Source organism: Vipera berus (assembly GCF_964194415.1).
Source record: "Vipera berus genome assembly, chromosome: 6".
In the NCBI taxonomy this organism is placed as follows: Eukaryota; Metazoa; Chordata; class Lepidosauria; order Squamata; family Viperidae; genus Vipera; species Vipera berus.
In genome coordinates, this window is record NC_138208.1 from 48039587 (window position 1) to 48064135 (window position 24549).

A 24549-nucleotide genomic window follows, 5' to 3' on the forward strand; every position below is an offset into this window, starting at 1 on the left:
AGTTGCTACTATTGAGCATGATACCACTTATACTATACCTGTGCATTTGGTTTTTCTTGCTTAAATGTAGAACCTTACTTTTTCACCATTGAATTACATTTTGTTAAATATAACTTGGACAAAATATGAAGCATTTTTACCTTAGTATTATATTTAAATGGATTCATAATAACAAGAGATAGATGTTATCAATGCTGGAATTCATTTTACATTGCTTGTTTGGGTGTATTTAATCTGATTTTCTGGGAGAAAGAAGGAATTGTAGTTTATGGATGTCACTAGTAAAATATTGCTGTGAATAGGACAAACAACTTCATTACTCTGATTATTTCCAGCTAAAAGCATTTTTAACAGCTGTGTGCTTTGGCCACTGCACTGGCTTACTTTTTTTATCTTTCAAAATAATTTTTTTAATGTCATTTTGTAACCAGGAAGAGATCTGCAATTCTAGTGCTGTAGATTCAGCAATATTAGATAGTTAGTATCTCAGGATACTTTTCTTACTCTCTCTCTGTCTGTTTCTTTCTCATTCATTTGATTAGTGCATAGCCATGTAATAGTGTAAGGAGATAAAATAGAAAATTTATGAGTTCTTTAATCCCAGACAGGCAGCTTTGCAGCAGCTACATTCAAGAAAAGTTCACACTGCAAAGAAATGGATAGTCTGACACAGCCACTGACTCAGTCAGTATAGTTTTGTGGAAGAGTAAGAATAGAGACGAACAAAAAGATTTGCCTCTTTGGAAAAACTATTACCTTATTTTTAAAAGTTTCAAAAGCTGACAGCAGTTTTTGCTTAAAGCATTTGTTCTGGAACGCGTTGAAGCTAAAGTCTACAAGACTGAGGTCAGAAGCAATTTTTTTTCTTGGCAGAAAGCAGAGACATTTATAAAAGCCATGCCTGTGTTTGGTGTTGCCGCAAAGCTAAGGCATGGACCTATAGGGTCACAGCCTGCTCATACTGTCCATACAATCCCAAATTTTGGCACAAGCGGGACACAGCAGTATTTATCAAAATCTCTGGAGCTTTCCAGGACAGAGAACTCAATGATTTCTTGTCAGATTATGTTACAGTCAACCTCTGATTTTGGAGAAGTAAAAGCACTTCCAGGAAAAGGCAAGGATACACAGGACAGCAAGGTTAGTTCTGAATTTTACCTGCAGATTGGAACTCTGGAAAGAGTGGCCTAAATATTAATTTTATGTTGGGATGTGTTTGAAATTGTTTGCAATAATGCAAAAATTGGAATCATTTGAAGAGTAAAGGATCTTTTATTTCATGTACTCTTGCATTCCATGCAGAGATTCAAATATGTGAAAGGAAAGTGATTCAAGAAATAAGAACAGTTGGCTGGTATTTGTACTATATTTTAAGAAATGGTTTGTTTCCATGCTTACCTTGGATCCCACAGGGATGTTTTTCAAGACTGTCTTGATTTTTTTGGGGGGTTGTTGTTATTTCTGTATTCTGTATTCCTCTATACTGCTACTTGTTTTGCAGAATTTACAAACTGGGGAAACTAGATAAATTCTGTAAGATATGTACTAATGTGACATTGAATAATTCTAATAAGTATGGGCTATAAATGCAATAATTCTTGCTACTATTGTTTGGATAACTAAAATACTTTCAATTTGTTAATTAAAAATTTAGCTGTTGCTTTGGTTTTTCTATCATAGGTACCAGCAGAATTATTTTATCTTCTGCTAAATGTTTTTAAGAATAAGGACTTAATCAAAACCCAAATATGACATTAAATAGCTTAAAATCTTCCCACTTTCTCAAAACCCCTGTATGCTAGGTACAGAACCAGAAAGATATTTGTTCACACTTATTTTTTCTGGTTTGACAAAAGGACTTTTCAGGACTTGATGTTACTTGGCAGGTATGTCAATATTTCTTTATAACAGCATATTTGCTCTTGTGACTTGTGTTTATTGTGTTTATTGTACTTGTAATTTTTATGAGGATCTTCTAGCCCTTCCTTTACTAAATGTACCTAGGAGAATGAATAATTTTTACAGTGTTTACTTTCAGACTCAAATATGAAACTACCCATACAGTAATCAATTTATAACTTATTTGGCAATATAGCATTTCTATACATTTTTGTTTCTTTTCTGTTCCCCACAAACTGAGAATCCTCCAAAGATTTGCATCATTCTGACTCTGGAACAATGTTATGTTTGTAAAGGTCCTTAAAACCTGACTCTTGTCCAAGGCACTGGGTCAGATTAAGTGGTGGGTCCTTATGGAATGTAGTATGTGTGAGAAGATCAGACTCTTGTGATATTTATTGCATTTTTTCCTATTACTGATGTTAATTTGTTTTAAATATTATCACTATGGCATCATGTGATGCTTTACATATGAAAGTAGATCTATGTATATCTATGTATATCTATCATCTATCTATCTATCTATCTATCTATCTATCTATCTATCTATCTATCTATCTATCTATCTATCTATCTATCTATGTTTTATAACCTTCTTGTGGTTCTGTTTCCTCCTGCAGGCAGTCTTTGATAGACTGTTGCTGCTGGCAATGAACAGACTTAGGTTCAGACTTGGCTTTCCTCCTAGCTGCATAGTGTGGAAAAAAACTTTTTAACCTCTTTTTTTCCATCTTCAGCCATCATTGTCTTGACTATTCTGGTCATTGCAATAGAAGCCAACTGTGGGGTACAGTTAGGACTTCAGTGCATCTGTCTTAAGCATCCCTTAGTACCTCTGCATCCCTTACTTAGGGATGGGAGGAAAAGCTGCTTTTATTGTCTGATTACTGGGCTCTACTATTGCTCCACTTGTAATCAATGTAAGATATTTACGTATTAATTATGTTCTCATCTTTTTCAGTAGAAATTTTATATGACTGCCCATCTTAAATAAATAACTCTGATAATTAGCAAAAGACATATAGACACACACAAAAACCCCTAACCCTAACCCCAAATATGAAAATAACTCCATAATCAAAGTTAAAATAAGCCAATATGAATCAAGCACAAGATGCTATATAACAAGTTCACAAACCTTATTCAAGTATATTGCATTTGCCTAAAATCCTGGCTTCAACACCTGGAAAAAAGTCAAATCTTGTTGGTCTTCTTGAATGTCAAGAGGTCCAAATCTGATTTCTTGTACTCAGCACCAACTTAATTCTGAAGTGTGAATATACCCACAAAATAAAATGTGTATTAGCAATAGCATTTAGATTTATATACTGCTTCCTAGTGCTTTACAGCCTTCTCTAAGCAGTTTACAGAGTCAGCATATTGCCCCCAACAATCTGGGTCCTCATTTTACCTACTTCTCAAGGATAGAAGGCTGAGTCAACCTTGAGCCGGTCAGAATCAAGCTCCTGGCAGTGAGCAGAATTAGCCTGCAATACTACATTCTAACCACTGCACTACTATGGCTCAGATATATTGAACATCTTTTATTTAATCTTTGATAAAATATAACCAGCTAAATTTCTTTGCATAGCATAGGGATATAGAACCCTCAAACTGAACTTTACTGCTTACTATTATGACTAACGGTCAGAGACAATCAGAATTGTCACCCAGCAACATCCAGATGTGCAAATTCCAATCCTGTCTTTCTATTTATTAATATTATCTTAAGAGGACTAAAATGATTAGTTCTAAAATTGTACCTTACTACTGTGAATGCTAGAAACTTCTGCCTGATTATCTGGTAGTCACTTAATACCATTTGACGCTGATCAAATACAACCCAAACAATGGTAAACCATATACATATGTTATTACAACAAATACTCATTGCAAATTCCTAGTATAAATATTCTTTGTGTTAGACCCAAAGGTCCAGTTGCTTTTTGAAAAAGCACCTGGTTGACTGAGATTCTCCATAGACATCTTTGTGTTAGAATTAAACTTCCCCCAATTATTTATTTATTTATGGCCACCCATCTCATATACTTGACAGAATGTGGATTTTGGACTATTTCTGACCAGACCTTTGTCACAACTTCTTGTGACTTTCTAAGGATCAACAATGATTCAACACATGGCATTCTTAGCTCATGGTACTATATCTTAAGGAATGCTTCCACATATATAGTTCAGATAAAGGGCCTTGCATTCAAAATGTAATGAATACTTTGTCAGAATTTCCAAATGCAAGGAAAATCTGCTTGTCTTTGGACAATTATTGAATATAATTATATTATTGAATATAATTGGAAATGTGGGAACTCTCATTTTTAGGAAAAATGATGACTCTATCTGTTATAGATAATGGAAAATATGAATTAATCATCTGGTTTACATTTATACTTGGCTGCTGCTTTCAAGTTCTACTTCAGCATTTTTTTCTGAATTGGGAATGCAGTTCTAGCACTTGCTGTGCTTAATCTTTCTTGTCCTATCAGAAAGGTGTTATGATTGACATATGGGAAATTCACTTTATAATGTACAATTTGAGATATTGTGATTTCCAACATAAATTAAGATTTTCCTGCAGGCCATTATGCCATCCAGGTGTATCCTCTGACACTTTTTTATACCATCCTCCTGATTGTTAAAGATTTTTGGCTCCCAATTTTATTTGTATTGCCAAATAATGACTTAGAATACAGCTGCAAAATTCAGTTCACAGCTCCCTAGATATTCCTTTTTGCTAGCTTAGATCTTCTGGACTTGGAGGATTTTCAGGTTTTGAAACTATAGAAAATTGTCGGTATCAGGCATGGGTGTTCATGCAGTGTCATCTATAAACAGAGTCCCACAATTGGAGAAGTCCTTTCCCTTGTAGCCACTCCCCAGCTTCAGGAGAGATCTCTGAAGATGATCAAACTGTTTAGACAGGAATCTATAGAAGGAGTCATTCCTTGACACTGAAGCCCTAGTTTCTTCAGGGGTTTAAAGCTTAATATGAACTAGGGCAGAAAATAGACAATACAACTGATGAAGCACTAGCAGTCTATATTTCGTTCAATCCCAGTTAGCAATTGTATTTAATGTTATAGTGATTGTAATTTTTTTTTCAAATATCTGGTGGGAGACACTCTACACTGAAAAAGACACTCTCATAATAGGCCAATAATGGTCTTCTTCAGAAGTTGAATAAAAGCACAAATAGGTTCAATGATATGTAACAACCCTAGTAGTGAAGACGTAGTAACCAAAGCAGGAACTTTGTAAAACACTGTAAAAACAATGATAAATAAGAATCTATGGCAAAACAACCTAATAGGAAAAGAAGCCAAAAGGAAGAGAAAATCCTTAAAAATGAAATGTAGTTTAGAACCCAGTGATTATTTGTGTGTGTATTGGAGAATATTGTTTAGGAGTGCCAAAACTGTTTTTGGGAATTGGTTTTTATTGTTTCTTATATATTTTACTATTGATATTATGAGCTACCCAGAGTCATAATACATAGATAGGTGTCCCTATAAGTTTCATCAATCAATTAATCTGAGTAAAATAATTAATCACTACCTGTTTTTTGTGGCTGCCTCAATTTGATACTAATGTTTGGTGAACTTCTTTTCTGGGTTCCTACTGCCAGTGTTCCTAATAAGTGCATTTTATATCCTGAATGTATTTTACATTTGCTTTGATGCTTTCATATTTTTATTGGAATTATTTTATTTATTTATTTATTTTAATTCCATTTATATCCCGCCCTTCTCCGAAGACTCAGGGTGGCTTACAAGCTTAGCAGTAGCCTTCATTCTATGTATATGCCTGCTTGTTAGGGCTTTCACACACACACCAAGCGGCATTATTACAAAGTCAGCTTAATTGCCCCCAACAATCTGGGTCCTCATTTTATCTACCTCGGAAGGATGGAAGGCTGAGTCAACCTTGAGCCTGGTGGGATGCAAACCTGCACTAATTGCAGGCAGCTGGTGTTACTTAAGGAGGCATCAGCCCACTGCTCCACCAAGGCTCAAATGAGAAATTTGCTGAAAAATTGCATAACTTATTGAAATTCTCAGTCAACGTTTTCACATTGTTTAGTCTTGGTAAGGGCAAGCAGTTATTCCTACATGAAAAACAGATTTTTAGTGCCTCTGAATAAACTGCATAAACCCAGTGTAGAATATTTAGAAGATACACATGGTAAATACAGTAAAAGAGAACCTATTGTGGAATAGTTAAGGCAGGATCCTGCAGGCTGCAATTACAAAGACTGAAAAGTTGCCAGAAGAGGGGGGGGGATAAAACTGCAATATTAATTGTAACAACCTGGTTTATCTGTCTAAGAGATAGAATGAATGGTACATTATTATAACAAACCTTATTTGGTATAACTTCTTGTTTCAGTTGATTTCAATATGTTTGGACTGTGGCAGGAAAAATGTATGCGTGCCTTGGTTAATGTGTTTTTTAAACACTTTAATCCAATCTTTCACTCCAAAGGACTGCCACAACAGCTTATAAATAACCAATGGAAAATAAAGTACAGAGCGAAAATTGGTAAAACTCCGCTTTGACTGGAGCTGATAACAAAAACTAAAGCTGTCAGATATGGTAAACTGTATCTGAAGAAGCTGCAATGAAAAGATTGCATGACTTGGGATGGAGATATTTGCCAGCCCATATTTTTCTATTCTATGTTCTTACAGAGTTATCCAATTTCTCAAATCTGATTGTGATTTGGAATAACCTTGCCTGGTGAAATTACTATTGAAATTACTACTTTTCAGAACATGGCACAAATAGGAATAAAAGTATATATATTTAGGAAAAGCACATAGGAAAACATAAAAATTGTACATGTTTGTACAGCAAAAGTTCACAGGAAAGCGCACGATGAAGTTTTTCTTTGTGACAAGTGTTCTTGAGTAGAATTTGCAGAAAAGTAGGGAAATTCCAACTGTTTCTGCTGGTATGCCTCTTCATTCTCTACTATCCATTTGGCCTTTCGTTACAGCAGAATTTGTGTAGGTATCCTAATGTAATACCATTTGGAAATGTGAGAATGCAGATTCCTGAGACTTATTTCTGAAATCTATGAACAGTTTCAAGGTAAACTTCTTAACTATCTTTAGAATCTGCTTTTCCATTTTTTTTTACTGAATAGCCTGTTTTCTCATTAGAAAAGTCTACTTTTCAGTGCTTGCTCAAAGTCATTGTTTAGCTGAAAATATCCAATTAATGCAGCTGCAGTTGATATGGAAAATTAGTTCAAGGGGAGGCCCTGGAGTCTCCTGAGCATTTTGTATCCTTCTCCATCCAAATATTCTTATCCTAAGCTTTATTCCATATTTGTAGCACCCAGCCAAGATCTTAATGATGCTATGATGGACTCCCAAGGTTTTGGCAGCTCTTGTTTCCTGTTGTGCATTATGGTTTGATATATAGGACATCTGTAAAACCACCAAATATTAGTAATCCAGATGGTCATACATAAAAACCAAAGTTGCTAAGAGTGTGGTTGAATTCTTTCATCTAGCAATAAAGGTCTTTGTGCTTCATATATAATTTAGTGTGAGTAAGATATAAATCACAATGCTGAACTTTTATTCTAATAACAGTGGGATTTCCTAGCAACATATGCCAACATCTAAGCAGGATGTTCTTTTGTAAACATGTGCTAATTTAAAAGAAATTCTAAATACATTCTAGGGCCTGATATACTTTTTATATAACAGCTGTTACAAAGGGGTTAAAAATGGAAAAGTGAACAAAGTACTATTTTATTTCTGGTATTATGGATTTAATATCAGTATGATCAGGATGGACTGCACAGTGGATTTTTCTGCTGTCAATGATATTCAGTAGGGCTGTTCGTGTGTGTGTGTGTGTGTATCCCTAATAACTCTAAAAATATGAATCCCAGGCATATTTGTGCAATGGTATAACAGCTGTTTATTGTTTAAGAACCATAAAACAATAAGAACAGATGGGCCCATCACACGATCAATGAGTAGGGCGCAAAGTCAATTGGGCTTATAAGCAAACTCCCTACCCCCTAATGCCTACTCTGATGACGCTGACAGTGGATCAGCGAAAACTAACACAGTCGATTTTAGATTTTTAGATTTTATAAATGGTTGATTTTATTGTTTTATGGTTCTTAAATAATAAACAGCTGTTTTACAATTATCCCAGAGTTCAAGGATTTTATACCATTGCGTACACACACACACAAACACGCACACACACACACACACAAACATTTTTGTGAATCTTCCATGTTCAAAACAACAGAGCAAAACTCCAAAAGAAGGATTTGCAATGAGTCTTATTAATTAGCTTTATAGCTAAGAAGTTAAGAGGTTAATAAATAGAATCTTGGAAATTGGGTAAGATAAAGCTAAGCTAGCACTTATTTACTGGAAATTTATTAAGGTGGGTTTTTTCTCCCACATACGCAAAACTAAAGAGATAACCTTTAGAGAGAAGAGCAACAAAGATGATTAGGGAACTGGAGGCTAAAACATATAAGGAACGGTTGCTGGAATTGGCTATGTCTAGTTTAATGAAGAGAAGGATGACGGGGGACATGATAGCAGTGTTCCAATATCTCAGGGGTTGCCTCAAAGAAGAGGGAGTCAAGCTATTCTCCAAAGCACCTGAAAGCAGGACAAGAAGCAACAGATGGAAACTAGTCAAAGAGAGAAGCAACCTAGAACTAAGGAGAAACTTCCTGACAGTTAGAACAATTAACCACTGGAACAACCTGCCTCCAGAAGCTGTGAATGCTCCAACACTGGAAGTTTTAAAGAAGAGGCTGGACAGCCATTTGTCTGAAATAGTGTAGGCTTTCCTGCCTTAGCAGGGGGTTGGACTAGATGACCTCCAAGGTCCCTTTCATCATCATCATCATCATTATTATTATTATTATTATTATTATTATTATTATTATTATTATTATTATTATTATTATTATTATTATTATTATTATTATTACCTTCCTTTCTCCAGATAAGACTGGCCTTGAAACATCCATCTGCTCATCTTTATTAGTAGATTGAGATGTACCTGTTTCTTTCCTAACTCCAGAAATCTCTCTTACATGGTCTGAAGTGTTCCATTTCCCACATTCCTGTCTTGGGATTTGCCTTCTTAAACCCAGAAGTGTGGTGTGTTTGTGTGCTTTTTCTTTTTCCTTTTGTCCTCACCAAGCAGCATCTCTAAGACTTGTCTTCTCTCTTTCCTCCAACTCTTCTCCAGTTACTTGATTGCAATGGATAAATAATTGAATAAATAAAATAAATGCTCTTGTAAAAGACTATCTAGGTGTGCTGACAGCAGAACAAACATTCAGCGTCTTTTCTTTGTAAAAATAGTCTCAAAGGGAAAGCTGGAGTGGAGGTACACAGAATAGGATTTTTAAAAGAAAAAAGTCATGAATTTTCAGGTTCCCTAAACTGTTGGATGCTGGACCAGTGCCTAATAGTTCAGTTCCAGTGGCTCCACAGGATATCTGCCTTTGTTTCTGTTCTTAAGACTGACCCGGATGCTCAGGGTAATCTTTGATAGAAGCATTTTATGAGATCTCTGAGAATCCTCGTGCCTGAGAATTTCAAGGACTTGGCAGCCAGGCTTCACCTTCACTTGCCCCCAGTTTTGTCTAACATGCATTCATTTTCTCTAACTGGAAAAGGAAGCAGAGGAACCATATGAAGAACTGAGGCAGTCTGCCTGCTTGCCTAAAGACTCAGAAGGGGCTACAACACATCTGGGAACAGCAGGAATGTTGTTCAAAAATCCTCCTCAGAATAATATCTATTATCAAAAGCCCAAAGCAAGGCAGCACATAAAGAGTCAACTTCAGAGATAGTAGCTTTGCCAATTTATTTCATTGGCATCAAGCAGTCCAGAGGGTTACGACTTGATCCTATAGAGCAGTGCTTTTCACCCAGTGGTACGGGTACCACCTGTGGTACATTGGCACCTAGCAGGTGGTAAGTGACCATCCTAGAAAAGTGGTAGCGGGGGAGGGGAATGAGCTGAACCAGTGGCAGCACCACACAAGCCTGAGCGAGAGATGGCTGGAGCTGCAGGGCTGTCAGGGCTCAGCGGAAGCTCCAGGCTGATTCTGGCGCTGATCCTGATCATCAAGTTTTTGACACCTTGCTAGGCGACTGGTGGTACGTGGATGTTGCCATATCCTAAAAGTGGTACAATGGGTGAAAAGGTTGAAAAGCCCTGCTATAGTGGACCAGTTAATAATACTGTTGAAATTGTAAAGCTGGATGTTCCAAAGGAGAAACTGACATCCCTAGTAGTATGTGGGCTGCCTGGTGAGCAAGGCTCCATTCCTGCAAGTGACTCTGCTGCAGCAACTGGAGGGCCCTGGGAAAAAGTGCCGTGCCTCTTTTCTCATCCCTGAACAGTTTGGTTAAGCATTTATTTGTTTAGCATATGGCATATCATAGACGGACTAGCAATATATATTAACATTTCACCTAGATTAGTAAAACACAATAGCATATAAATGTTAAAAAGATCTATGTTCAAATACCAATGTCTAGGCCATCTAACCATTGAAGTGCAGCATCATTCATATTTTAAAAAATGAGGTACTGGACCAGTACTTGTCCTCAGCTTACAGCCAGCCATGATGGGATCTACAGTTTGATGTGGGAGCCCACAGTCACACTGAGAGGAGGATACTATGTCCCCATTTATACAGACGCTGTGTGAGATATGCATCCTATTCAGGGTTGTCCATTGCTGACATGGTAATTCAAAGCCCAGCACCCTTTCTGTGGGGTCATTTATATGTCCTCCTATGTCTGGATAGTCAACGACCCACCTGGCTCTCCATTGGGGAATCGAGTTAAAGTTGTTGGGCAGGTGCTATGCAAGTGCCGGTGGGGGTTTCCTGGTTTTGAGTTTTCTGGCTGATAAATGAGAAAGATCAGCATGCACCTGTAGGAGTAATTTAAGCATGATTAAATCTTTCTGAGGTTAATAAAAAATTAAATCACCTTACAGATAATGTTGAAATTAAAAGGGTGTATATTTAACTTTTGACTTGTACAACAAAACAAATTCTGTTTGTTTGAATGTTTAAAATATGTTCTAAGAATGTGGCCTTCTCTAAGGGCTTATGTTTACTGGCTCATTCATCCATTGACACAAGAAGCAAACAACAATTTCTGGATGGCAGTAATGGACAACTTTTGTGTGTCTGTGTCTGTCTGTGTCTGTCACTGTTGATGCCTGGCAACTGCCTGGACGGGTGCTCTGTTTTCTTGACACATTTTTGGAAATGGTTTGCCAGCACTGTCACTAATCAATTAGGTGCCTTTGTGTAAAAGACTTTTTGCTGCCCTGGGCAAAATAAGATTTAGTGCAGCTCATCTTTGTTAAGTTTTGTGGAACTGCAGCACTTTGTCCACTGGAAAATGTTAGCATAGCTGATAATTTCAGATGGTGCAATATGTATGGATTCTCTGGAGTTATATACAATACTTATACAATACTTTCTCAAGAAGTGTAATCTGACATTGGCAAGCTCATGCAGTTGTTATTTAGAATAGAGAATTGGATTTTAAATTTTGTGCTCTCTCCATTTCATGGCACCTTTGTGGACTGTTGTACATGTTTGTGGTGGACCTGTGGTTTGCACTTGCCTTCTTCCTGGACCTGAGACAATATGACTGGTCGAGGCCACCCAACTGTCTTTTGGTTTCTAGACTGAAGCCTTAACCTCTTCACCAAGTGGACATCTTAATCTCCTTTTCACCATCAAAGCAACCTATTTTTCTGCTCTACTGCTAAAGGGCCCTTTTCAAGTTATGTCTGTATGAACACTCCAGTTTGTTTGTAGTAGCGTATTTCAGTTTGTGGCAGGCTAAGCCTAGTTGTTCATTGGCTACTTTATACAGAAGAAGGAACCCAAGAAGGATTTGGCCACACACACACACACACCAAATTATATACATCCACAGGAAAGGCACTGGCAAACAGAACAGAAAGGAGGGAGGGGGAGTCTCATCACAAGTGTCCCATGGAATAATATGATAAATTGTAATCCAGGGTGATTGCTTTGCAAGCTGTTGCTACTCTTATTCCATGCTCATGCTGGATTAAACCAGCTTTTTAAAAATAAAATATGTACATTTGCACACATTTTTTTAAAACAAGTTTTATTGGTTTTTCAGTTAAAATCTACATATTAAGAAAGCATCATGATGACTGGGTAATCAGAGATTCAGTAACAGAGTTTTCAGTACATAATTCAGGTTACATTATCATAACATCCTTCTCATTTTCCCTTAACATTTCATACAACCAGTTTAAACTAATAAATTTCTAGAGATAGCATGGTCAGTTGAAAAATTTGTCAATTCAATTTCATTGAGATATATCTATGTTCTGTTATTAAAGTTTACCTAATTTTAATTTTTATTATATTATTCAAATTTAGCCTTTAACATCCCAAATAATACTCACAACCCGAATTTCCCTTATTTCATTACAGCAAAAACTATAGCATCTAACATGTACACAATGGCAGAGTAGCTGTGTTCTACCTAATAAACATCATCTGTTTCACATCCTAATACATCACACGTTACTGACAGGACCACAGCCTATGTTTATCAATCTAGAACTATTTATACACAACCAGATTCTGTTTTAAATTTTAGCTAATTCTTAATTCTTGAATAGAATAATCAAACGTCTTTTAACATCAAATGTGGGATCTATAAACCAAATTTCCATTATGTCACTGCACAAATTATAATGTCTAAAATAGGCCTAATAAATATATAAACACATTCCAGTTCTATCTCAAAAACATTTTCTATTTTAGATCCTGATAGATAACTGATTACTAAAAGGATAACCTTTAATGGTTCTCTAAGAACTCACTTTTTAAATCTAACTCGGGCTTTCTTTTTTTGCCAATCAGGTTTCCAGACGAAGGCCTTTGGATTGCCTCCCTTTGCTCCAATACATATTATTTGAATCGAAGGAGGCCATCTAGCCATCAGTGGTCCACAAAAACCAAACCATTTGTAATCATTATGTTGTTGCCCTGTTAGTTCTAGTCTCTATATTTGCTCTAAAAACTTTTTCAGTTCAGTCTGGATTCCTCTTCTGTCTGGGTTCATCTGCTTTAAATAGAGAGTCTTATCCATTTTGTAATTAATGCTTGGCTATCCAGGCTTTCAGGAAACTGTCTTTGTTGATCTTCCACGTCCTCTATGTTAACATCACTATCTTGCACATTAAGTTTCCCATAGCATGTTATTGGTCCTTAAGGTTATTTGCCATAGAGATAGTTCCTTGTACTTTTAAAGTTGTCGGTTCTTTGGATAGTTGTTGCTTATATTCTTATGTCTCAATACTAATATCTTCCAACTTTATTATATTCTGAAGTGTAAATTCTTTAGTTGCAGTCTGGGTTTCAATTTGTGACTTAAGGTTGGCATGTAAATTATTAAATCTGGAGATAGACATCTCAGTGACTCTGTAGATTGTTTCAAGTATGAGGTTATAATCAAGCAAGGTTTGTGGCTGATCCTTCTCCATTTTGTAATAATTATAAATAGTCCTTGGTGGAGGCTATTTTTCAAACAAAAATCAGTAAGAGTCCACCTCCAAATTCATAGAAATAAGCCAAATTCATCTCCAGCTATTTCAGGTTTTTATCTTAATGCCAAGGTCAGTCCAAAATGTAAGCAATCTTGTTTGCCAATAGTACTCACTAAATATCCTCAGAGTACTTCAAAAGACAGTATCTTTTTATTTATTTCTTTTTTTGTCCCCTTTTTTAGACTAATAGGTAGAATAGTCCATTTCTGTAAATATAGGAACTTAGGGCCAAAAGTAGAAAGGCAGTAAGTCCAATAAATCAGTATAATTTAGTAGAAGGTTGTTTTTTTTCTCTCCCAATGTAGACAAAGGCCATTCTTGAGGGTGGGGAAAAAATCCCTTCCCTCTCTTCTCGCAGGGGGAAGCAAATTCAAGAAGCTTTTGACAGGGAAAGTAGACAATTAGGAAAACAAGAAGGCAATTCTCACCCAGTTTTCAAGTGCTTTCAAGTGTTTTGTTGTGCTTTTGGCTTCGGCAGGAAACGGCTAAATGATGGGCCATGGGAGTGGCTGATCCTTCTTTGGTTCAGAGAGTAGCTCCAAGCCGACAGGAGGGCCGCTGCCCTTCTACCGCCGACTGGAGAGACCTCTCCCCCACTCATCACCCTTCCAGGGTGACTTTCGAGCCCTTTACAGGAGCCCCGTGATGAAGAAATCCAAGCAACACAAGGAGCGAATCCCTTGTATGTCTGGGAGCACCGACATTCTGGAACCGGAAGCCTACATTTGCACACATTTGTTAAATGTATATCTACAAGCATTAAAAATAGAAAGCTTTTACCTTAACCCTCAAAATGTCCATAGATGATTTGGGCTATTTCAAAACTGAGGGTGAAAGTCTTCCATTTAAGTTGACTGGAAAATCAGTGAAATGATGGAAGCATGCTTGTAGGGTGGGGTAGTGTGTCTGTGTGGGTGGAGGGAGAAGCAGCAATTGGAAAATGAAGATGCTTGAAAAGAAAAACAATAATTTAAAAAACAGAATATTTTACTGATTGTACAACTTGCAACAAAAAAGGGAGGTACTAGATACTAGAGCTAGTGGTAAGCACCAACTCTTTTAATAAATAGCCAACAAAGCACTGAGTTAAGGCTGCAGAAATGACAGCACTTGGTCCAGATAGGAGCTCTTGAGCTGACATATGAAGAAAAAGGGTACTTTGGGAATGAAACACTGAAATGCCCATGGAGTTTGCTTTCAAAGAGAGTGGAGGACAATATTGCTCAATTCAGCCCTTCGGAAATAGTTGCCAGCTAATTCTATCAGTTGGGTAAGAGATAATATTTGTTTAAGGGTAGCCATGACTTAAGTCAGAGTATTGTTCATGCTCTGAATTTGAACAAGATGCCGCCTATTCATAAATCAAACTTTTCTATGAATATATTAAATATATGATTATATTTTGTACTACATGAAATATTATGCATAGATTTGTAGAGGGAAATAATTCTGAGATTTTTTTTTCCTACCAAGAAAGGAAACAGTTCGTCTGTCAAAAATTGCATGGACTAGTGGAGTTAAAAAAAAAAGGAAACAGCACAAAAATGTAACTGTTAAAACAATGGATATTTAGATTGGTTCCCCCCCCCCCTCTTTTAGCTTTCTGAGTATGTGTTTTTGTTACTGCAAATGCTGTATTGCTATATTGTCCCTCAGCTTCTGGGAATGCAGCAGACCTTATCTTCCTGACCACAATATGGTACAATATACAGTTTTCTTTCTGCAGTATGTGTTTTTAATATTTTTATGAATACATAGCAAATGAAGAAACAATATTGCATCTAACTATTTGAACATTCAGAAGAAATACTCATCACTAAAGCAGTATTCTGTGTTGAAAATCTGAAATCTTTTTAAATTTAAATTTAAATATAACTTCATATAAACAAATATTAAATATTTTTATTTTATATTTTTTTTAAAAAACATATTAGGAATTAAATCTAAATATTTATTAAAGATTTTAAAACACCATTATTCTTCTTTCTAAGAAACAATCATAGAGATTTGAATGCTTTATCTGTTTCTAATCTGAAATCTTTACTTGTCCTTTAGTTCATTAAAGTGGAGATAGGTTAGCCATCTAGATAAAGATGTTATAAGTAAGGGCATAGTTAGGCATAGTTCATGTCTATGCTATGATAATAGTGATATTGTCATCTAGGAATATTATGCTGCAAGCATAATAAATAAATAAAATATCAATGAACAGTTTATTTTAGTAAGCTGAATCATGAAAATGAGGCCTCTGATTTAGCTTAGATCACTTAATGGTTAATGGAATCAGTTGCAACTGGTCATGTCACAACAGGTTTCATGTAGTTTTATTGGCAACAAAGGACAAGTGGTTTCTCATTATCTTCTCAGTCTTGCCAGAACTTTATTTCCTGAAAGTCTACCATAAGAGTTCTGAGTCCAGAAAATTCTGCCAGGAGATGCTCCCTCCTGAGACAAATAATCTAACAGCCTAAAAATAGTTTTGGTCGGTCATTGAAAGCTTTTAATAAAGTAGGCCAGAAGTACTTATGGCAGGAATAGGCAATTAATTTTCTAAAGGGACCACATGAGAAATTGGGAATGTTGTGCAGGGCCGCTGCCATCCCCTACCCCTATGACATTCAGCTGCCCCCCACCAAGGTTGCATCCTTGTCACTGCCCCTCCAATGCCACTGATGCCCCTTGCTGCCACCCAATCCCTGTTACCGATGCTGCTCTTTCTGTGTGTGTCTCTGTGTTGGTGTATCTATGCGTATGTAATAATATACATCCACATAATAATATGCTACAAGAGCCTTTCTCATTTCTGTGTGCCCAGATTTGCTTTTCTAAACATTTGAACTTGACCTACCTTTTGACTATATTCTGCACTGAAAGTATTTTTAAAAACTTTTTAAGACTCTGGTCTTTTTCTCTTCCCAAACAAGATTTATCTGCTTTTTCTGCAACTCTCTTGCTATGGACTGTTCTGACCATAGATTGTTAAATTTGCTAATCTAAGTGCACTTAGAGCAGAAATGTTGGAATCAAGAGTGACATGTGTGCTCCTGTACACGTGTAATGTTCAGACTAAGGCTTTAGTGATGTTTACTGTTTGAATCAGTTTTAAAGCATGGCATTTAAACTGATTAGTGAAACATAATTAAACATTCAAGATATATTTAAATATATTTTCTTTTATTACAATATTTTTCTCACCTTCAGCTTCAGCACAGGTTAACATATCATTAATTTAAGCTATTAATGGCATGAGGTCAAGTAATAGCAGAACACTGCATGAGAGCATTATCTAGTTATTGTCAGCTGCATGTCATGCTTGTAAATTCAAGTTGAACTTGAAAGGAATTATTCCAAAAGGTTTAGCCATAACTCACCCTGATCTTTGGAACTTGAAAATCCTTGTTCCAACTGTATCATCTCTATTGCTTATGTGGTTTTATACCACTTGTGCAAATTATTTCCAGAAACAGAAACAGAAAAAGAATTCTGCTGTTGCTTGGGTGTTTTTCCAAAGGAGCCATATTCCATAGCACTTCTCCTATTGGAGCAGCCAACTTCTCAAACTGAAGAATTAGGTTATTTCAAGTTGAAATATTTATAAAATTATTCTCAAATGTTTCTGAAGGGCAAACCACAGTTTGAAAACCATCTCCTTTTTCATTCAGGATATACATACTCATGTCCTGTGACCAAAGACTGCTTCTGTGCCAACTACAGAAGAACTTACTTGGATAAATCAAGACAAAGATAATGTAATTATAGCTTCTTTTGGTGTAACTTTGAGATACTTTTCTACAGAGCATGAGGAATAAAATAACACTGTTTTATCCATTTTGTTCTCTCTATTGGAAGACAGAGATGAGTTGGCAAATTTATCTTTTGTATTATTAAACAAGACAATAGAACAGAACCTAAGGTGAAAAGATGAAATGTTGTAAAAATGTAATTTTTTTACTGTTTTTTGGAAAACTAAGAAAGAATACTTCATCAATCAGGAACAGAACATAAGCCATCACAGTGACCAAAGAAAACGGATCTAAAATTCAGAAAGGAATTTCAAAAGCCAACTTCATTTTCAGCGACTGTATGCATGAGACTCCATACAAAAAAGTCTTTTAAGATAAATAAAATTCTGTTTGGTTCTGTGAAATATCAGCAGATATTTTATTACCAGCGTCCATTTAAGAGACACTTATGATACCTCAGATGCCTTAGAATAGAACGGGCTGCAATCTCAAAATTCTAAGCTATATTGTGGTGGGCCAAACCAAACTATAATACCGGTTAGGTTTCATAGACATTTTATGAATGTGTTTCAATGTATTTTATCTGCTTGTGTGCTTGCTAGCTCACTGAGCATCTCTGCACGAGATAAGCAGTTGAATGTTGTATGAGGAGGAGGGGCTTTGCAAATGATTGCTAGCAATCATTTGCTATCTCATCTTAAGCCCTCACCAAAATCAAAGAACAACTATGTTTAAAGTGTATTGTGCTGTCTGGAAGCTTTTTCATCAGTTTAGAAACAGCTTCCAAAGTAATACTAAGCTATTGTTTTTGCTATTAACAAAAATGCCTGACTATAATAATGTTAATGTGCTATCATTTAAGTACACAGCTTGCAAGAGAATTTCAAATGTGGAAGAGGTATGGCTTTGTAATCAGACTTCTTTTCTAGCAATTCTCTCCGCAAATGACTGGATACAAGGACACAGTATAAGATGAATTTTGTGTTTGTATTTCTGAGCAGTAGAAATTCAGGATCTTCTGTAAAGAGGGAATTGTGGTACATGGCGTAGAGGACACCAATTGCATGAGAACAATTTGTCTCTTCCCTTGGTCAGCTAATTGGCTCATGGTGATATCTGCATGTTCTCAGCATTTCAAGATTTGCTAAAGTGATCCTATAGGCAAACCACTTTTGAACTGATTGATGAGAGATTTGGGAGCCAATGTGGTTTGGTGTCTTTCAGTAATTTTGGGCTGTGGTACTGTACATATTTTGCTTAGCAGCAAGGAAGTTGGATAACAATTTGGATGGCTTGACAGTAATATTCAGTCCATAAGTTTTTTTTTCTGAAATTCCCTTCTCCTTTGGAAAATATTTAAACAAACTTCTCTTTCATTATGTTGAAACAGAAAAAAATATAAAAAAATGCAGGAATATTTCACTGCCCAGTTCTAGTGCCAACAATATTGTTGTTAGCAATAAATTAAGTATAATTGGTTAAAACTTCAACTTAGGCTTTCTAACTGAAGATGTTCTGCCTTGTTGTTGTTGTTGTTAGTTGCGAAGTCGTGTCCGACCCATCGCGACCCTATGGACAATGTTCCTCCAGGCTTTCCTGTCCTCTACCATCTTCTGGAGTCCATTTAAGCTCACGCCTACTGCTTCAGTGACTCCATCCATCCACCTCATTCTCTGTCGTCCCCTTCTTCTCTTGCCCTCAATCTTTCCCAGCATGAGGCTCTTCTCCAGTGAGTCCTTCCTCCTCATTAGGTGGCCAAAGTATTTGAGTTTTAGCTTCAGGATCTGGCCTTCTAAAGAGCAGTCAGGGTTGATCTCCTCTAGGACTGACCGGTTTGATCGCCTTGCAGTCCAAGGGACTCGCAGGAGTCTTCTCCAGCACCAGAGTTCAAAGGCCTCAATTCTTTTGCACTCAGCCTTTCTTATGGTCCAGCTTTCACTGCCATACATTGCAACTGGGAAGACCATAGCCTTGACTATACGCACTTTTGTTGACAGGGTGATGTCTCTGCTTTTTAGTGTGCTGTCTAGATTTGCCATGGCTTTCCTCCCGAGGAGCAAGCGTCTTTTAATTTCTTGACTACAGTCCCCATCTGCAGTGATCTTGGAGCCCAGGAAAATAAAATCTGTCACTACCTCCATTTCTTCCCCATCTATTTGCCAGCAATTAAGAGGGCCGGATGCCATGATCTTGGTTTTCTTAATGTTAAGTTTCAACCCAAGTTTTGCACTCTCCTTCTTCACCCGCAACAAGAGGCTTTTTAGTTCTTCTTCACTTTCTGCCATTAGAGTGGTATTATCTGCATATCTTAGGTTGTTGATATTTCTCCCGGCTATCTTAATTCCAACTTTTGATTCATCTAGCCCTGCCTTTCTCATGATGTGCTCTGCATATAAGTTAAATAGGCAGGCCGACAGTATACAGCCTTGCTGGACTCCTTTCTCAATTTTGAACCAATCAGTGGTTCCGTGTCCAGTTCTCACTGTTGCTTCTTGGCCCGCATATAGGTTTCTCAAGAGACAAATAAGATGTTCTGGTACGCCCATCTCTTTAAGAATTTGCCACAGTTTGTTATGATCCACACAATCAAAGGCTTTAGCATAGTCAATGAAGCAGAAGTAGATGTTTTTCTGGAACTCTCTAGCTTTCTCCATGATCCATCGTATGTTGGCAATTTGATCTCTAGTTCCTCTGCCTCTTCGAAATCCTGCCTGTACTTCTGGTAGTTCTCGATCCACATACTGCTGGAGTCTAGCTTGTAGGATTTTAAGCATAACTTTACTAGCGTGAGAAATGAGTGCAATGGTGCGATAGTTTGAACATTCTTTGGCACTGCCTTTCTTTGGAATTGGAATGTAAACTGATCTTTTCCAATCCTGTGGCCACTGTTGAGTTTTCCAAATTTGCTGGCAAATTGAGTGTAGCACTTTTACTGCATCGTCTTTTAAGATTTTGAATAGCTCAGCTGGAATACTGTCATCTCCACTAGCTTTGTTGTTGCTCAGCTTTTCTAAGGCCCATTTCACTTCACATTCTAGGATGTCTGGCTCGAGGTCAGTGACCACCTCATTGTGATTATCAGGAACATTAAGCTCATTCTTGTATAGTTCTTCTGTGTAATTTTGCCATCTCTTCTTAATCTCTTCTGCCTCTGTTAGGTCCCTGCCATTTTGGTCCTTTATCATGCCCATTTTTGCATTGAACGTTCCCTTCATCTCTCCAATTTTCTTGAAAAGATCTCTGGTCCTCCCTATTCTATTGTTTTCTTCTATTTCTTTGCACTGTTCATTTAAGAAGGCATTCTTATCTCTTCTAGCTATTCTCTGGAATTCTGCATTCAATTGGGCGTATCTTTCTTTTTCTCCCTTGCCTTTTGCTTCCCTCCTTTCCTCAGCTATTTGCAAAGCTTCCTCAGACAGCCATTTTGCTTTCTTGCATTTCTTTTTCTTTGGGATGGTTTTGGTTGCTACCTTTTGTACAATGTTGCGAACCTCTGTCCATAGTTCTTCAGGCACCCTGTCTATCAGATCTAATTCCTTAAATCTGTTTGTCACCTCTACTGTATATTCAACAGGGATATGATTTAATTCATACCTGACTGGCCTAGTGCTTTTCCCTACTTTCTTCAGTTTAAGCCTAAACTTTGCAACAAGAAGCTCATGGTCTGAGCCACAGTCAGCTCCTGGTCTTGTTTTTACTGACTGTATAGAGCTTCTCCATCTTTGGCTGCAGAGCATATAGTCAATCTGATTTCTGTGTTGACCGTCTGGTGATGTCCATGTGTAGAGCCGCCTCTTGGGTTGTTGGAAAAGAGTGTTTGCTATGACCATCGTATTCTCTTGACAAAATTCTATCAGCCTGTGCCCTGCTTCATTTTGTACTCCAAGGCCAAACTTGCCTGTTATTCCGGTTATCTTTTGGCTTCCTACTTTAGCATTCCAATCCCCCATGATGATAAGGACATCATTTTTTGGTGTTAGTTCTATAAGGTGCTGTAGGGCTTCATAGAACCGGTCAATTTCATCCTCTTCAGCACCGGTGGTTGGGGCATAGACTTGGACTACTGTGATATTGAATGGTTTGCCTTGGATTCGAACTGAGATCATTCTGTCATTTTGAGGATTGTATCCCAGTATTGCTTTTCCTACTCTTTTATTGACTATGAAGGCTACTCCATTTCTTCTGAGGGATTCTTGCCCGCAGTAGTATACCTGATGGTCATCTGAATTAAATTCACCCTTTCCTGTCCATTTTAGTTCGCTGATACCTAAGATGTCAATGTTCAGTCTTGTCATCTCTTGTTTGACCACGTCCAGCTTGCCTTGATTCATGGATCTTACATTCCAGGTTCCTATGGAGAAAAAATCTTTACAGCATCGGACTTTCCTTTCACCACCAGACATATCCACAGCTGAGCGTCCTTTCGGCTTTGGCCCAGTTGCTTCATTCTTTCTGGCGCTACTAGTACTAGCCCTCTGCTCTTCCCCAGTAGCATATTGGACGCCTTCCGACCTGAGGGGCTCATCTTCCAGCGTCATATCGTTTTGCCTTTTGGTACTGTCCATAGGGTTTTCATGGCAAAGATACTGGAGTGGGTTGCCATTTCCTTCTCCAGTGGATCACGTTTTGTCAGAACTCTCTGCTATGACCTGTCCGTCTTGGGTGGCCCTGCACGGCATAGCTCATAGCTTCATTGAATTATGCAAGCCCCTTCACCACGACAAGGCAGTAATCCATGAAGGGGAATGTTCTGCCTATAGAGTTCATGTACCTCAGCTGATGCTGATGCATATCTAAAGATTGGTATATATTTTTTACTGGACCTGCTGGATATATCTGATTTTAGTGACAGTGCTCACCTCAAGACACACAGTTTTAGTATAGTCACATTCTTCAGCTGAGTTTTCTCCATGCAGTATATATTGGAATAACAAACATAGAATTTCACAGCTATTATGGCTTTTATTATTGGTTGTATAGTAGGCCAGAGGTTTAGACTGGATCTGTCGTTTTTACCAATCTATCAAGTCCTTCCCAAGGACCTGGGATAGGCAGATATTGTTGTTTGTTGGTGCTAAAGGTATCATGGCAGGATGTAAGCTAGATAAATAAATTTTCACATCAGGGACTTTTTAAAAATGTAACATAGCATTTTTTTTTATCAAATATAGAAGGGAAAGTTTATAATAAATCATAGATCTGATATTTTTTATATATTTGCCAACATTCTGCCAGGGTGGACTTTTTATGTTCAATGTCAGTGTGAATGATATATTTGTTACTTGTTTTTGTGTGTGCACGTGTTTTTTTATTTTTATTGTTAGTGTCAGATGGTTGTTAGTTTGTTTCCTCTTTTTTCTTTATTTTGTATTTTAACTTTGGAAATAAAAAAGGAAAGTGTGTACATATTAAGTAGGAGTGATTTAGGGAAAATGTAAATCCATGATATATTTTACAAAAATAATTCCCCAAGCTGCAAGGAAGAAAAAAACTGAGACTTTTAGTGGAAGGCATCCTACAAGGTCTGTGGTTCTAATATCTTGGATAAATTGGGACTCCTATATAGAATGCTGGCTTTTCTGATTCATCTGGTGTTTTCAAATTAGAAAATATGTATGGAAGATGGAAAGCTTGCTAGGCTGAAGTTTTGGGGTGAATGTTTTGGATTATAATAAGTAGAAGTGAATAACGTGACCATTGGTGTCTGTTGCCTAAAAAGTAGAAACTCACTCTACTTGACCTCAGTTCTTGATTATGACCTATCCATATAGTTGAGTTGGCAGTAATATAGATGTGGCTTGTGACTGCCTTTTTCAGGATCCTTTTTCTTCTTTCCTGTCTAGAAAATAAAAGACAGTAGTTTATGTAAACAGTGTGTGAGACAGAAAACTCATGATCTAAATTTTCATAATGATAATCATGTGGCTGACTAAATTTTATACAGCTGCTAGTAAATGTTGCTCTATCTACTGAAGTAAAAGAAAATAGTAGAAAATGATAAATCAAAAGAAGCCATAGTACTATCTTTTCATTAAGGTTTTGTTTTTCTTTAATTATGGTTTTGCTATTTGATATTTTAGCTGATTTAGGATTATATTGTATTTATTTATTTAACAAATTTATATAGATGCCAATCTCACAAAACATGATGCCGGGTGGTGTTCAATATATAAAGAACAATAAGCATCATAAAACACTAAGTAAAAACACAAAAAACCCACTCAAAATAGCAGGAGAGACAATGATAATTTAATATCACACAATTATCTTGCAGGATCCCCAACAGATCAAGCTAAGAATAGGGCTGATCTCACCTCAGGGAGAATTATGTTTCATATGGCTGAGGCCACACAGAAAGGATGACACCTGGGTTCCATAGATGTAATTCCTTAATAGATGGGACCTGCAGCATAATTCTCCTGCTTAACCTGATGGGATGGGTGCCTGTAACTGGGAAGAGACAGTTTCTCAAATAAGCTGATTCTTTATAGTTAAAAACCAGCATCTTGAATTGTAACTGGAAGTAAAGTGGCAACCAATGCAGCTTGTGGAACAGAGACATTAATGTGCAACATCTTAGGACCATACGAAACTTCTGCACTATCTGATACTTCAAAAATACTCTTCAAAGGCAGCTCCATGTAGATCACATTACAGTAATCCATTTTAAAGGTGACCAGGGCATGAGTAAATATGGGTAGAGCCTCATGGTCCAGGAAAGGGCACAACTAGCACACAATATAAAGTTGCACAACAGTTGTCCTAACCATAGTTACCACCTGGTCCTCATCTTAAACAAGTCTACTAGGTGACTATCTGTAGATCCAATAAGGATGGAGAAGTATTGATGCTTCATCACCCTTATCACCACAAAAAGGCCTCTCACTCATGTTCCATCAAGTTCATCCTGTGTTGACTGCCAGCAACCCTCTCATGTGTCTTCTTCTGTTTCATCTCCCTAAGCTCCTCCTTGAACCATGAATGGCAACAGGGTCCATGAAAGGAGAAAGTTCACTTGGGAACAATCCAATACAAAGTCTTGGGTACTCTTTTACTCCAGGCAACCAAAAACTCAACTGTAATATGTAGCAGATCATTAAGAATAACTCCCAAATCTCATTGATATCCATTTGGATTCATTAGTCCATTAATTTAATCATGATTCTGCTATTACATTTTTTGTGCCATTTTAGGAACTGAAATAGAATATATTTAAAGTGTATGTGTGTTGTGTGCATGCGTATGTGTGATATATATATATATATAT

The 24549-nt window shown here is 37.0% G+C and overlaps 1 protein-coding gene across 2 annotated transcripts in view; it reads left to right on the top strand.

Annotated features, from left to right (window-relative positions):
* Window positions 1–897: 897 nt before the first annotated feature.
* Window positions 898–24549, top strand: part of NAV3 (neuron navigator 3) — a gene marked incomplete at its 5' end in the record, with an annotated part of 246791 nt that continues 223139 nt past the window's right edge. For both annotated transcript variants that reach the window (XM_081330387.1, XM_081330388.1), the window contains one exon: window positions 898–1140. In XM_081330387.1, the coding sequence (XP_081186513.1) occupies window positions 898–1140 (243 nt within the window). The remainder of the gene's footprint in view (window positions 1141–24549) is intronic.